This window comes from Schistocerca gregaria, chromosome 2, assembly GCF_023897955.1.
Source record: "Schistocerca gregaria isolate iqSchGreg1 chromosome 2, iqSchGreg1.2, whole genome shotgun sequence".
Taxonomy (NCBI): Eukaryota; Metazoa; Arthropoda; class Insecta; order Orthoptera; family Acrididae; genus Schistocerca; species Schistocerca gregaria.
The window spans coordinates 475,138,746-475,153,591 of NC_064921.1; the positions used below are offsets into that span (position 1 = coordinate 475,138,746).

General features: G+C 42.8%; 1 protein-coding gene across 1 annotated transcript in view; it reads right to left on the reverse strand.

Annotated features, from left to right (window-relative positions):
* LOC126335843 (dynein axonemal heavy chain 8-like) overlaps positions 1-14,846 on the reverse strand; it is a gene marked incomplete at its 5' end in the record, with an annotated part of 446,097 nt that overhangs the window by 128,717 nt on the left and 302,534 nt on the right. Inside the window, one exon of the mRNA XM_049999312.1 lies at positions 7,111-7,719. Coding sequence (XP_049855269.1) covers positions 7,111-7,719 — 609 coding nt within the window. The remainder of the gene's footprint in view (positions 1-7,110; positions 7,720-14,846) is intronic.

Genomic DNA, 14,846 nt, shown 5'->3' on the forward strand with positions numbered 1-14,846 from the left:
TTCCCGACGGGGTCAGGGATTTTCTCCGCATCGTGATGGCTGGGTGTTGTGTGATGTCCTTAGGTTAGTTAGGTTTAAGTAGTTCTAAGTTCTAGGGGACTGATGACCATAGATGTTAAGTCCCATAGTGCTCAGGGCCATTTGAACCATTTTGAACATTGTGAGGTTCCAAGAGCCTTTTTGTAAATGATACTGTTGTATAGAGAGAAATCGCAACGCTAGAAAATTTTAGCGAAATGTGAGAAAATCTGCGAAGTATCGACACTTCGTGCGGGAGTGCCAACTGACACTCAACGTAAACAAATATGTATGTGATGTCTGTTCTTTTGGACAAGTCCAAAAGAACAGCCACCATTGTGACCCAGCAGCCACTATCAATCAAGGCAGAAGGGAATTAAAGACATAAGCTGCCAGTTGGCACTGATTTAAATCAATGTGAAAAGTTGAAAACTAGTGCTGGACTGGGATTCGAACCCGGGTCTCCTGCTTATTAGACAAATGCGCTGACCACTGCGGCATCCGATCTCCGTAGTCATCTCAGCTGTACTGATTACCCTAGTACGCCTCCCACACACTCAACTTATCCACAGACTACTGATATAGTGCCTCTTGCCCATTATTCTCATTGTTCTCCGCATTTCTCCGATTACCGTTAAGATATCGAGCGTAGTGTGGATCTGAACTCAAGGGAGCACTAGCCATTCTCGCCCTAATGATATATGTGGTGTCTGTTATTTCGAATTCGAAATCTGGGCTGGTACAAATTTTCAACTTTCCTCATTGATTTAAATCAACGTCTGCTGGCAGCTAATATCTTTAATTCCTTTGTGTCTTGATAAACGAATATAACTTATTGCGTATACATATACAGAAAGAATCATTATTGTATGAACACACGATAGCTACACAGTCAATGGAAGGAGTTATTTTCATAAAATATCTAGCAGTGTGCGTACGGAGGAAATTAATGATGAACGACCACGTAAAACTAATTGCAGGAAAGGCAGACGCTAGATGAGATTCATTGGAAGAATTCTCAGAAAATGTAGTCCGTACCAAGAAAGGAGGTGGCTTACAATACTATAGGTCGACCACTACTTGAAAATTGGTCATCAGTATGGGATTCATACCAGACAGGATTGACAGAGGAAACAGAAAAGTTTCTACTGCAATATTTCTTTAGGAGGCATGACACCTGCTCCTCTTACCCTCCCCCTTTTTTCCAACTCGATCGGCCTGCTCCCACTGTTGGATGTCGTCAGGCGCATTCATTAATGTATGTGACGATGTTATCCACGTTCTAACTATAAGGGCCTGAAAGTCCTAGAGTTATTTCCACATACACTATAATCTGAAAGTGATCATTGACCATGGGGGTGGTCTAGTTAGGCCTCAAAATTCGTGATTTTATTTCATATGTCTTCTGAAGCAACAACAACTTACGACTGATCACATACTGAATCGAACTGATCATCGTCTCAAAAACAAAGGCACAGTAACTAACAGGAACCCGAAGCACCTTTAGGTGTGCAGATAGTGGTGACGAAGTAGGCGTTGTCTGCACCAAGAGAGACGCTGCCTACATAAAAAATTTTCATTATTCGGACTAGAGTTTATAGACAGGCCGATGTATCTTAGTGAATTCTGTATGATTGTATTCGCATCATCTCTTTATTTAGCGACTAGTAAGTATGCTGTACGTGTAGTCGAAGCGATTGTTGATTGATTAAGATTCAGTTTTAGAAGCAAGGTCGCATATTAGATAGCTGTGTGTTTATGTGTTATTCTGTTGATTTATTTATGTATTCGCAAAGTGTCATATGCACACATTAGATTGTATTGTGAGGTACACTGAAGAGCCAAAGAAACTGGTACACCTGCCTAATATCGTGTAGGGCCTCGCGAGCACGCAGGAGTTCCGGAACACGACCTGGAATGAACTCGATTAAGTAGTTCTGGATGGAAATGACACTATGAATCCTCCAGGACCGTCCGTAAATCCGTAAGAAGATCTCTTCTGAACAGCACGTTGCAAGGCATCCCACATGTGCTCAATAATGTTCATGTCTGGGGAGTTTGGTGGTCAGTGGAAGCGTTTAATCTCAGAAGAGTGTACCTGGAAAGACTCTGTTGCAATTCTGGACGTGTGGAGTGCCGCATTGTTCTGCTGGAATTGTCCAAGTCCGTCGGAATTCACGATGGACATGAATGGATGCAGGTGATCGGACAGGAGGCTTACGTACGTGTCACGTGTCACAGTCGTATATAGACATAGCAGCGGTCCCATATCATTCCAACTGTACCATTACAGAGCCTCCACCAGCTTGAACAGTATCCTGCTGACATGCACGGTCCATTGATTCCATACCCGTACACGTCCATCCGCTCGATACAATTTGAAACGAGGCTCGTCCGCCCAGGCAACATGTTTCCAGTCATCAAAAGTCCAATTTCGGTGTTGACGGGCCCAGGTGAGGCGTAAAGCTTTGTGTCGTGCAGTCATCAAGGGCACATGAGTGGGCCTTCGGCTCCGAAAGTGCAAGTCCATATCGATGATGTTTCGTTGAATGGTTCGCACGCTGACACTTGTTGACAGCCCAACACTGAAATCTGCAGCAATACGCGGAAGGGCTGCACTTCTGTCAAGTTGAACGATTTTCTTCAATCGTCGTTGGTTAGACTTGATGTTTTACCGGATTCCTGATTTTTACGGTACAGTCATGAAATGGTCGTACGGGAAAGTCCTCACTTCATCGCTACCTCGGAGATACTGTGTTCCTTCGCTTGTGTGCCGACTATAACACCACGTCCAAACTCACTTAAATCTTGACAACCTGCCATTGTAGCAGCAGTAAACGTTCTAACAACTGTGCCAGATAGTTGTTGTCGTATATAGGCGTTGCCGACCGCAGAGCCGTATTCTGCCGATTTACATATTTCAGTATTTGAATACGCATGCCCATAACAATTTCTTTGACGCCTCAGTGTACATTAAGTTTGATTTATTCTTACGAATGATGTTCTGGGTTATGTAAGTTACATCATGAATGAGCCCGGCAGAAACTCTAAAGTACCATGTCTTTTTGGTTGGTTGCTCACCAGAAACCCCCTACCTCAAATTCTTTACAGAATCGAGCTCCTGAACTTTAGGTGGTACAATGATATAATGTTGCAGGTACATTCACTGGTATATGATATAATGTTGCAGGTACATTCAGTGGTATATGTGGATACCATCTGCAAAATGTGTTGCGAATAGAGTTAGTAGTAAAGAAGTAAAAAATGTCATGCCTGATCCTGAAATTTTACTCCATGAACGGTGAAACTGTCTAAGGAGCAGTCAAATGAAGACGATATAGATGGAAGTAAGGTATATAAAATGCCTATTGCTTCAAAAGTAATCGCCATAACTGTTAATTCATTTATCCCACTGTGAGGCAAGACAATCAGTGCCTTCATGGAAGAATGTTTGTGGTTACCTACGGAACCATGATTTTACCCAGACGTGCACCTGTGAACCTGCCCACATGTGGCCAAGGTTACTGCAAGAAGTTTCGCTGGGACGCCCTTATACATCCTGCATACAGTCCCAGTCTCTCCCCTTATGAGTTCCATACTTTTGGTGCCCTGAAGAAAAACACTGGTGGGCGTCGATTTGTTTCGGACGAACAAGTGCATGTCTGGGTACAATCATGGTTCTGTAGGCAACCGCAAACATTTTCCCATGGAGGCACTGAGCGTCTTGTGTCACAGTGGGATAAATGTATTAATGGTTATGGTGATTCCTTTTGAAATAATAAACAGTACTTTTTCCCATCGGTCTGTTTTTCATTTGACTGCTTACTGTAAGCGATAACCCTTTTTTCCTTTCATTATTTTGTGGGAGTTATTGGTGAGGAAAAGTTTCGAAAAGGTCTGAAATTTTATATTAAGTAATTAAGTTTACTGGATGTACACAGTGTGGGTAATCTGCGGGCCGTGAGCTACATTACCTCAAGAAATATACCCAATTTCAATCTTCTGAAAATAAAATTTTCGTGTTAGATACCTGCAACCTGCGACGGTGACCGGGTGTCTTCAACTGTTTCGTAATACAGATATTCTGTACACACTACAATTTGAGCAGTATCTGTTGTGCTCGATTTTGTAATGTTCTGTCAAGGGGCTGTAGCTATGAACCAACACAAAATCACATACCTCGGCTTAAAAATTATCTCGGGCTTGTTCAGTGTGTATTATGTTATCAGATAGATTGAACTGCAAAACTGTTATCAACGTCCCTGTCTATTCGAATAAAATTTCAAGTTCTTGCAGTATTTTTGTTGGTCACCCTGTCTGATACTAGACATAATAACCACATAGAACTGATCTCATGAAAGGCAGATGCCAGACTAAGATTCATTGGATGAATCCTCAAGCAAATGTTATCCATCCACGAAAGAGGTTAGCTAGAAGAAACAAAGCAAATCCAAACAGGAGGAGCGCGCTTCGTCACAGGTTCGTTTAAGTGCGAAAATATCATGGAGATTCTCATTTGTGCATCACGGAATGGTCTACAGTTTAAATTCAGAGAGTGCATGGCTCCTGAAGAGTCAGCGAATACATTGCCTCATCCTAAGTGTATCTCGTGTAAACACCACACAAGTAGAAATTAGAGAAATTCGAGTTCATATAGAGGCTTACCAACAATCATTTTCGCTTCACATCATTCATGGCGATAACAGGAAAGCGGGGAAGTGGCAGTGCTACAGAAAATGTCACACCATCAGATGGTTTGCAGAGTATAGATGTAGATGTAGCATGTAGTTATAATTTTCATCATCTGTGCTTGGTGGTGCCCATTATTTTCACTGATGGTCTGCATATACAGTATCAAATTGCTTACCTTCGGAGTATCGTCTGAGTTATGTAACTGGATTCGCGATTTCGTGTCAGAGTCACAGTTAGTAGTAATCGATGGAAAGCCATCGAGTAAAACAGACGTGACGTCTGGCGTTCCCCAAGGAAGTGTTATAGGACCTCTGCTGTTCCATATCTATATAAACGATTTAGGAGACAATCTGAGCAGACCTCTTAGATTGTTTGCAGATGATGTTGTCATTCACGGTCTTGTCTAGTAAAGTCATCAGAAGATCAAAACTAATTGAAAAATGATCTAGACAATATATCTGTATGGTGCAAAAAGTGGCAATTGACTCTAAATAAGAAAAAGTGTAAAGTTATCCACGTGAATACCAAAAGAATACGTTAAATTTCGGTTACACAATAAATCACACAATTTAAAGTTCCTCAAATGAACTAAACACCTAGCAATTACAGTTATGAACAACTTAAACTGGAGCGATCACATTAGACATTGTGCGGAAGGCGAACCAAAGACAGCGTTTTATTGGCAGAACACTTAGAAGAAGCAACCTGTCCTCTAAAGAGACTGTCTATACTACGCTTGTCCGTCCTTTGCTAGAGTATTGCTGTGTTGGATGGGATCCTTACCAGAAAGGACTGACGGAGGCCATGAGAAAGTCCAAAGAAGTGGAGCTCGTCTTGTGTTATCGCGAAATGGGGGAAAGACTGTCAAGGATATGACACGCGAGCTGGGGTAGCAATCATTAAAACAAAGGCGTTTCTCGTTACGGCGAAATATTTTCACGAAATTTCAGCCATTAATTTTCTCCTGAGAATGTGAAAATATTATGTTGACGCCAACCTTCATAGGGAGAAAAAAAAATGGTTCAAATGGCTCTGAGCACTATGGGACTCAACATCTGAGGTAATCAGTCCCCTAGAACTTAGAACTACTTAAACCTAACTAACCTAAGGACGTCACACACATCCATGCCCGAGGCAGGATTCGAACCTGCTACCGTAGCGATCGCGCGTTTCCAGACTGAAGCGCCTAGAACCGCTCGGCCACACGAGCCGGCTCATAGGGAGAAATGATCGTCGTACTTAAATAAGAGAAATCAAAGTACATACGGAAAGATTTAAGCATTCATTTCTCCTACGCACTGTTAGAGAGTGGAACGAAAGGGAAGTAGTCTGAAGGTGGTTCAGTGAAACCTCTGCCAGCAGACCAATCATGTAGATGCAGATTCAAATGCCTTCCAGCCCACACGAAATACGCCATAATACTACAGATAAGCAACAGCTGAATGTCTGCTTGGTAACAAAATGGACCAGAAGAGAAGTTGAATTACTTCAAAGGAGGAGCGAAAGCAGCTTCACTAGCACCCAGTACTCCAGATGTCAGATACTCGTATCGGTACCAAACGTTGTATGTCGAAAGAGTATCAACCAAAACTGCGCTTTAGTTCACGCTGTGCGCTGTCGTCCATTGGAAGATCCGTAAACGGTAATTAAAAGTAACACCAAGTCTACGGAGTATACGAAAAGCCTGGTTGTGAGCAGCTGATTCAAAGATCTCGCGTTGGTGAGATGGCAGAGCGTTAGGTTCACGTACCGAACGGTCCGTGTTGAAACCCCACTGGTTACAGTTTTTTTAAAACTGTTTACGCGTGAAACTATTTTACGGGAGAACAGCTTCCTGGCAAGTAAAAGAACTTTTCGGAGTTTGTAGCTATGTTCTTTTGGCAGTTGACTTTTGCTTCTTTAGTTGAAAGTAGGAAACCTGTAGAGTACATTTGTATGGACATGTCCGACAGAGCACCACTCTTTTCTATACAGGTGTTTGCCACTTTCAACTAGCGAAAGTAGACTACCAAAAGAACATTGCTACAAACTCCAAAAACTCCTTTTACGTGTCGGGAACACGTTCTCCCATATAACAATTTCACGCGTAAACAGTTAAAAAAAGTGTAACCAATGGGGTTCCAGCATGGAACCTTTGGTACGAGAAACTAAGGCTCTACTAAATCACCTAAGCGAGATCTATGAATTAATTGCTCACAGATATGCTCCTCGTATACTCCTTAGTTCTGGTGTTCCTTTTAATTACCGTTTACGTATCTTCTACTGGACGACAGCACACAGCACGAACTAAATCGGTATTTTGGTTGATATTCTATCGACATACAACGTTCGGTACCGATCTGAGTGTCTGGCATCTGGAGGTTCGGGTGTAAGGGTGATTCTAGTGTCGGCATTACGTACTTGTTGCAAGATGTACTGATAATGACGAAGGTTGGACAACTGCACCAGGTTGAGCCACGCCATATCTGTGATCCACTGGACGGGTTTGGGAGTCACGGCATTCAGATCGAGCGCCGCACCCCCTTTGATGAATGTGTTGAACTCCTCGTGCGACACGTACTCCCGCTCCATGTCTACCTTGAGCGACAGCAGCAGGGTGAACATGAACTTGTGGTCCTCGTACAAGCCGCGGCACTTGTACCGGAACAGTTCGAATGTCATGTACTCTATGATGGACGCTATCCGCTTGGACGTCGCGAGGCTCTTCTCAGAGCGCTGCATGGAGATGTCAAAGCGCTCGAGGAACTGCACCAGGGACGTCTGGTACATGCAGTTGACCATGGCCATGTCGACGATCAGGAAATAGAGTACGCTGCCCCGCGTCGCCACTGGCCGGAACTCCTCACGAGCCGTGTTGATCTTGATCTCCGTCTCTGCGGCCACCGTCAGCTTCTCGCGCACCTCAGCCGCTGTGTTCTTGGTCACGTTCAGCACCTCGATCACCGTCTCGTCGTCCACCAGTGACCCTTGCACCGTGGTTAGCTTGTACAGAAGATTTGCTTCAAGCTCCTAAAATTGGAAGAATCAATTAATTTATTTAATAATAATTTATTTATTAATAACACACTGACGAAAATAGAAAATGTTACACCATGAACACTTTAACCGAATGCTTCCAAGGAGATGCTTCGGAATTTTTTTCCCTGTTAGATATGACGATTAAATTTTCATCCTTATACGTGGGGGACCTAGAAACGAAGGAGAGGCTCTGTCCCAGGTGCAGCCGCAGTGGTCCACAACCCCATGACGATCACCGCAGTCCACTTCAACCCTCCGCCACCCCACATCGAACCCAGGGTTATTGTGCGGTTCGGCCCCCGGTGGACCCTCCCCCCCCCCCCCCCTCCCCCAGGGAGCGTCTCACACCAGACGAGTGTAACCCCTATTTTTGCGTGGTAGAGTAATGGTGGTGCTTGAGTACATGGAGAACTTATTTGCACAGCAATCGCTGACATAGTGTATCCGAGGCGGAATAAGGGGAACCAGCCCGCATTCGCCAAGGCAGATGGAAAACCGCCTAAAAACCATCCACAGACTGGCCGGCTCACCGTACCTCTACACAAGTCCGCTGGGTGGATTCGTGTCGGGGACCAGGCGCTCCTACTGGGTGTTGTGTGATGTCCTTAGGTTAGTTAGGTTTAAGTAGTTCTAAGTTCTAGGGGACTGTAGACCATAGATGTTAAGTCCCATAGTGCTCAGAGCCATATTTTGAACCAGGCGCTCCTTCCTACTCCGGAAAGCCTTGTGTTAGACTGCTGGGCTAACCGGGAGGGCTATACGTGGTTACTTCCAACACTTTCAGTACAGGAAAAAGGCCATTCCTACGGGTGAAGAAAGCTGCGAGTACAAGCCGGCTGTGTCTACAGTTACTGACACGTATCAAGTGGACATCGCAACACATCACGCCCAGAGGACATGCACGTGCAGCTTATTACCATCTTTCGAACTTTGAGGAAGGTCGAGTCATTGGCATGGGCATCATCACACATTGCATAAACAGCTGGTTGCAGTGGAATGACTGCAGAATGAAGGTGATGAGATGGACTCAGGACAACAGCTTGGAAAGAAGAGTGCATATGATACCTTACAGAAGGACTGCTTCACGAGAAGATCGTAGGATTATTTGACTGACTCTCACGAATAGACGGATGACAATAGCTGAAATCCGGGAAGAGGTTACAGGCAGAGTGTCACCACCAACCACCAGGAATAGATTACTAGAATTTCGAATTGCCGTAAGTCATTTATGCCTGACCTCGTGCCACAGACAATAAAGACTTGAATGGTGTAAGACCAGAGTCAACTGGGACAATGAGTAACTGCCTGTGGCGTTCAAACATGAGTCTCGCTTCTGTCTGTGGTGGTCACATTGATGCCTAGGTGTCTGTAGATAATCTGGTGAAAGGTCACAGGATGCAGTGATTCTCAGGATGCACACCATTCTCACTCTCGGAATCACTGTGTGAGGAGATACTGCATATGATAACATGAATGATTAGGTAATTGTAACAGAAAGGCAGTAAACTCACCAAAAAATGGCAAGAATAGTGAAACCTTCAATGAGTAGAGCCCCAAATGGCAATTCTGGTAAGATAGCGTCATACTGCAGTTCACAACATAGACGCCTCGAAGAATGTATGGGTCCTTGATGGGCTTGCCTGATCGCCTCATTTGCCATTCATAGAGAATGTCTGAGATAGAAGGGAAAAACGTACGCTTTCATACTAGTCTCCAACCACCAATCTTCACGCACTAACATGAGCGTGGCAAAAAATTCCTCAAGGTGAAATTTCGAAGCTGTTTGCGTCCATGCCACAGTGAATACAAAAATTTATTTGTGCCCATGGCGGTCAGACCTTTAACCGACGTCAGTTTAAAATGAAAGTTTAACCATTTAATAATCGTTATGTTATGAACATCTTCAAAAGTTTGATGAATATTAAGACTGGTGTTTCATGGTATAACACTTCCCGCCAGTGTACAGTGAAGCTTTTAACAGACGGCATTCACTTCTGATGAAACTTCCAGGATCAGAGGCCGTGTTCAATGCATAAAACTGTTCTATAATGTTACGTCTCTGTCTGGAGGAAATGTCTTCAGAGATGAAACACAGACAGCTACGATAGTAACGCCAGGGTTCCTTGATCAAAGCACGCAGTTGCCGACGTCGTCTCTGTCTCTGAAGATGTACCTCGCACAGGGAGATGAGACTAGAGTGAACACTTTTATGCATCGATCATATCTGTCTGCCCGTAAGTCTTAATAAAAATGACTTTATTCTGACGAGGCCTTCACTTAAAGTAAATTAGAATCTCAGATGCCCGACAGTGAGTTAATTTTTTAACATACAAATGAGAATTTAAAAAAAAATTAGTGACAAAAATGACAAAACCGAAGGAAGAAAACGGTAAGAACGTTAAAAACCTGCCAAGGTGTTTGAGCAACAAACTTTAGCAGATTTCAGTATGTGGGATACGGACGCTTAGTGAGATGTAAATGTTGGGCTACCATTGTTTCGAATTATAAGTTTTTTTTTAAAAAAATGGGAAAAATGCGAACATCTTTTAATTTTAAAGGGCAAAGTCATTCAACACTCGAGTCGCGAAAAACAAAAGAAGTTCGCGTTCGCTATGATGTCTGAGTAAAAGTTATTTAAAAATGTCGGGATTGAGAGTCTCCTGTCAGTTATGAAGACAATAAAACCCTATCGCTCTATATGTCGATATTTTTTTGACTTTACAAACAGTGAGGTCAGTAGTTTTCTAGACACATCAGCTTTGCTTAATCAGTAACGGCATATACTGTTTCCGCAACATTTGGATGCTGAGTCGTAATAACTGTTTGTTTAGAAAGACAATTCCTCTAAATTGAAGACGTGCGGAATAACGGGCTAACCCTCAAAGTGTTGCCACCTGTTGCTGGGTACGGGAACTATTAACATTGACATTGGTCCCACCTTTAAGTGATATTTAGGGATGAGACCAATGTCAATTTTGATAGTTTCCGTCCGAACAACTGATGGCAAAAACACTTGTTTCTCAGTTCTTACATTTGAGCGTTAGTCCGTTCTTTAGCGCATGTCTGCAATTGTTTTACTTAAAGTAAGAACAGAAACAAGTATTGGAGAGAGTTGTACGTAAAAGATAGGATATATAGAAACAGATCATTTTTCTTAGTCGGTACTTCAGCCTAGTGACTGATTTCAGAATCACATGAAGGAATGCGCGGTGGAGACTGCCATAAGCAGTTACCGCCATTACCTACAGTTTTTATTGTTGTTATCAAGCTCTACACGTTTAAGTGCTGTATAAGTTATTTTGAATATATTATTAATTCTTCAATTACAGAATTTTATGGCAAGTAAAACTGTATATTTTTAAAACTAGTTATATAACATGTGGACGGTAAAGCCTGGCTTGTTGATCGTGCACCAACTTGTACCTTGAAACAGTAGGTCTTTCACCATGGAACATGTGATATTTGCTAATTATATGAGTTTCGTTAATGTATTAATAATACTATTTCTCTTCAAAATGGAAATTTGTGTTAGTTTCAAAGAGCTTCAGTTTTCAAATGTGTGAAACTTGTAAATGGTTTTCGATAACACTTGTTCTTAATTCGAGTTCGCCTACTGATTAGTGGTGTGTAGTAGATTAATAATGCAGTTCATAGACTATTAAATATAACGTTAACAATATTTTCTCGACTGCAAAATTTTCATATTTCAGAAGATTATTTGTTTCTAAGCAAATATTAGTACATTTGGAAAAACCTTAATTTTTCAGTGTAATTTTTGTAATTTCAGAAAAAGATTGCAGCGCATAAAAAGTGAAAAGTAAAAGCCATCATTTAAAAACCTAATGTAAAAATGTGCTAATCTTCTGTTACTAGAGGCGAAAGTCAGAAAAGTGCCCCAGCATACGACTGTCTCCAAATGGTTCAAATGTTAAGTCCCATAGTGCTCAGAGCCATTTGAACCATTTGAACCCCCTTACTTACGCCATCGTCACACGAGACAAGTTAGCTAACATTACTTCCTGCTTCAGTGTGGGGCAAATAAAAGTGACCGGACGAGTGGATGCGATTGAACAAGAATATATAAATATAACCGCATCCCGTGACGCGTACACCAAGTTTAAGGCCGCCACGTAATTCACACCGGTTCAGAGCTTACAAGGGAAACACTCCATCGCACGCCCCTCCGATTTAGTGGTAAGAGGTTTCAGTGGACAACCCGTCAAAAACTGAACACAGATCAAGCATGAAAACAGGAAGAAGGTGTACTGGACCGTGAAAAAAAAAAAAAAAAGCAAAACAGAAACAGTGAACAGCCCAAGAACAAGAAGTGCAGATAGTGCAGCTGGGAAGACAAATGGCGTCGTGGTTAAGCTTTTTTTTTAAAATTATTTTCACTGTTCGTTTTATTCAAATTATATCCGTGTCTTGGTGTAACGTCCATTTGCAACAGCGAGGTGTTAGGCAAGGACCTATAATAAAAGTTGCTTCTGCACAACTACTCTATTAGCAGCCGAATGGATGTAGCTTTCTAATCTGAACAGCAAACGTTTTGATGACAAGACGACAAGTCAATCGAATCCTCCACCGGAAAACACATCTGGTGTGTCATACATGGCATTGCGTGTGTCATATTATAGGAATCTCTTATCTACACATCTTAGGTGTTCGTATGAATGTGATCACTCCCAAGGAAATGATGAAGACTTTATAGTCTGTCACATAGCTGCAACAAATGAACGCGTCAGTTTCACAATCACACAGTTTCTCTTCTTCTTCTTTTCTTTTACTGTTCAATCCTGAGGCTAGTTTGCAGCAAAGCGCCATTCCTATCTTCTGTCCGCCTTCCTCTTCATTTCCACGTATGTGTTACATCCAACGTCATCATAATCTGTTGCATGTATGATATCCTTGGTCGCCCCCGGCGTTTCCTTCCCTCAATAGCTCCTTCTGCTATTGTTCCAATGATGTTGTTGTGTCGTAGGATGTGCCCTACAAGTTTGTCTCTTCTTGTTTGAATGTGCCTCCACAGAGATCTGGTTTCCTGTACTCTTCTGATCACCTCTTCCTTTGTTACTTTGTCTCTCCAGCTGATCTTCATCATCCTTCTGTAGCACCACATCTCCAGGGCCTCTAGCCGTCTTCTCCCTACTCTTCCAATTGTCCAAGTTTCACATCCGTATAGGGCCACACTCCAAACGAAACCTTTCATGATACGTTTCCTTATTTTGATGCTGGTGAGTAACTTCCTTCTCCGATTAAATGCAATTGTGGCCTTTGGTATTCTGCTCGCACTTTTTCTTACAAGGGAACCTCCCCATCGCTCCCCCCTCAGATTTAGTTATAAGTTGGCACAGTGGATAGGACTTGAAAAACTGAACAAAGATCAATCGTGAAAACAGGAAGAAGTTGTGTGGAACTATGAAAAAAATACGCAAAATATACAATCTGAGTAGTCCATGCGTAAGATAGGCAACATCAAAAATAGTGTTAGCTCAGGAGCGCCGTGGTCCCGCGGTTAGCGTGAGCAGCTGCGGAACGAGAGGTCCTTGGTTCAGGTCTTCCCTCGAGTGAAGTTCCGCAGCTGCTCACGCTAACCACGGGACCACGGCGCTCCTGAGGTCACGCTATCCTTGATATTGCATATCTTGCGCATGAAATACCCAGTTTGTATATTTTCCTTATTTTTTTCATAGTTCCACACTTCTTCCTGTTTTCTCGATTGATCTGTGTTCAGTTTTTCAAGGCCTATCCACTGTGCCAACGTATAACTAAATCTGGAGGGGGGGGGGGGGTGCGATGGGGAGGTTTTCTTGTTAGCTCTGTCAAAACATACGTTTTTAACGTTTTTTAAGTTGGAAATCTTGATTCATGTATTCCTTTGTTGTAACATAGTTCACATCCGCGTATTTGTTGTTTTCATTTCTGCGAAACGTCTGTGAGGTATCTCGCCTGCTCTCACTATTCGTCACATTTACTTGCGACAGTAACGTATTCTTACAACATGACTCATGTTCTATAACCAATGTATTGTACGACAACAGCCAAGACTACAGAAAGAGAACAAACATATCAATGACCCGACCGACACTTCGTAATGCTGTGAAAAAATAAATAAATAGCACTAGGGAGTTTTGAATACAGCTCGCCCCTTTGTAAGTCCAACAGCATGACCACGTTGCTGTTTCCAGCTGCTCGTTATTGCACTTCTGTTGTTGGACCCTTCACTGTTTCTATTTTGCTTTTTTTTTTTTTTTCACTGTTCAATTCACCTTCTTCTGTTTTGATGCTTGATCTGTGTCCAGTTTTTGACGGGCTCTCCACTGGGCCGTCTTACCAGTATATCTGAGGGAGGTACGATGAAGAATTTCCCTTGTTAGTGCGGCCTCCTGTGTCAGTGTGAGTGGAGCAGTGCAAAGAAGACGATGGTACTCACAGTGGAGCAGTGGGTGTTCGTTGTGGAAAGTTACGTGACAGCAAAGTCGTGGAGACGGTGTGGTCAGTTGTTTGCTGAGAAGTTTAATGGTGTCTAAGTCGCAGCAAAGAGTGCCACTCACCGATTAGTCCGAAAATGGCGTCAGGTAGGATCTGTTTTAAACAAGTCAAATAATATTCCGAAATGTGGCTGCACTTCACCAGAAAATGCTTCAAAGCCCTACGAAATCAACCCGTTGCCCGTCGCAAGAGAGCGGAATATCAGGTCGATCTTTCGGATAAATATTCCACTTGGACCTACACGTGCGTCCCTATCGAGTGTCTGTTGTTCATGCATTAAAACCAGCCGGTGCTCTTCAGTGCCGCCAGTTTGTCAGTGGCTGACCACTGAGATAACAATGAATGGCTTGGACATGGATCTATTCTTAATGCCTGGTGAAGCCTGGTTTCACCTAATTGGTTATGTCAACTCACAGAATCACACATTTTGGACAGCGGAGAATCTGCATAACTTCCACGAAACACCATCGAAAGACTGGGGTTTGGTTTACAGTGTCTGTAAGCCGCAATATTGGTCCCACCTTCTTTCATCGGACACTGACTTCGGCACGTTACATTGCCAACATTTTGAACCCATTTGTGGAAACATTAACGGAGGAGGAAAAGCTGCTGTATTTTGTACCCTG